Raw genomic sequence first — 1,475 nt, forward strand, 5'->3', positions numbered from 1 at the left:
CCCCCATTGCGCCCCAGCCCCTCTCACCGGGGACCAGCAGCGTGGAGGGGGCCCTGGCCAGGGGGTCCAGCAGAGAGTTGAGGGGGGCCCCGTCCCGCAGCCAGAGCAGCCGCACGGGTTCGGGGGGGCCCCGGGCACTGCAGCTGAGGTTAAAGGGGGTGTCGACCCCCACGTCCAGGTCCTGCGGCTCCTCCAAGAAGAAGGGCAGCCCTGGGGAGGGAGGGTGACAGTTAAGGGGGTGCCAGGGACCCTCATGGGCGCCCCCCCACCCGTGGGTGCTACCGCTCACCCGCCAACTCCAGGTGAGCCTCGGTGGACAGGAGCTGCTCCCCGCCGGCACGTGCCCAGCACTGGTAGCGCCCAGCGTCCGAAAGTTGCACGGCCGGGATGCTGTGGGACACCGCACCATCGGGCACCGTGCGGCACCGCACAGGGCGACACGGCATCATACGGTGCGACATGGTACGGGGCAACACGGCACGGCACGGTGCAACACGGCACGGCAAGGGGCAACACGGCACGGTGCAACACGGCAAGGGGCAACACGGAATGGTCTGGCATGGGGCAACACGGCACTGTATGGTGTGACGCAGCATGGGGCAAAATGGCACGGCACTGTGTGACATGGTATGGCATGGGGCAACACGGCATGGTGTGGCACAGCACTGGGCGACATGGCACGGCACAACAGGGCCTAGGGCAAAGCAGCATGATCTGGCACGGGGCAACACGGTACGGCACGGGACAACACGGCACCATACAGAGCGACATGGCACAGGGCAACACAGGATGGCATGGTGTGACATGGTACAGCAAGGGCCAACATGGCATGGTCTGGCATGGAGCAACACGGTATGGCACAGGGCAACACGGCATGGCATGGTGTGACATGGTACGGCATGGGGCAACACAGCATGGCATGGCGTGGCATGGGGCGACATGGCACGGGACAACGGGGCCTAGGGCAACATGGCATGGTACAGCACGGCGTGCCACAGCACCAAGCAACAGCATGGCATGGCACAACACGTCATGGGATGACACGGTGCGTCACGACGCAACATGGCGCGGCACAGCGTGACACGGCACAGGGCAACACGGCGTGGCATTATGCAGCCCGACACGGCGCAACGCGGCACGGTGCAACACGGCATGGCATGGGGCAACACGGCACGGTGAATTACGGTGCCGGCTGTGCTGCCAGCGCAGTGTGGCCCACCTGAGCTGGCTGGTGGCCAGCCAGACGTCCTCGCTGAGCGGCACCTGGGCCTGGTCGCTGTCGGCCAGCTCCAGTGGGTGCCCATCTCGCTGCCAGCCCATTTCGGGGGGCTCGCCAGCCCCCCGCACCCTGCACCGTAGCCGTACCGTCTTCCCCAGTGAGGAGGTGACGTTGGAGGGGTTTTCCAGGAAGGACAGGGCTGGGGGGGGACGGGACATGGGGGGGGCCTCAGTGGGGGTCCCCTGGGACCCCTACC

General features: G+C 66.8%; 1 protein-coding gene across 1 annotated transcript in view; it reads right to left on the minus strand.

Annotated features, from left to right (window-relative positions):
- Nucleotides 1-1,475, minus strand: part of LOC104831540 (cytochrome P450 2C14-like) — a 27,990-nt gene that overhangs the window by 14,977 nt on the left and 11,538 nt on the right. The window contains exons 7-9 of the mRNA XM_010567191.1: nucleotides 1,220-1,470; nucleotides 290-390; nucleotides 28-210 (exon numbers count right to left, since the gene is read on the minus strand). Coding sequence (XP_010565493.1) covers nucleotides 28-210; nucleotides 290-390; nucleotides 1,220-1,470 — 535 coding nt within the window. The remainder of the gene's footprint in view (nucleotides 1-27; nucleotides 211-289; nucleotides 391-1,219; nucleotides 1,471-1,475) is intronic.

This window comes from Haliaeetus leucocephalus, unplaced genomic scaffold (genome assembly GCF_000737465.1).
Source record: "Haliaeetus leucocephalus isolate CR32 unplaced genomic scaffold, Haliaeetus_leucocephalus-4.0 Scaffold227, whole genome shotgun sequence".
NCBI classification, from domain to species: Eukaryota; Metazoa; Chordata; class Aves; order Accipitriformes; family Accipitridae; genus Haliaeetus; species Haliaeetus leucocephalus.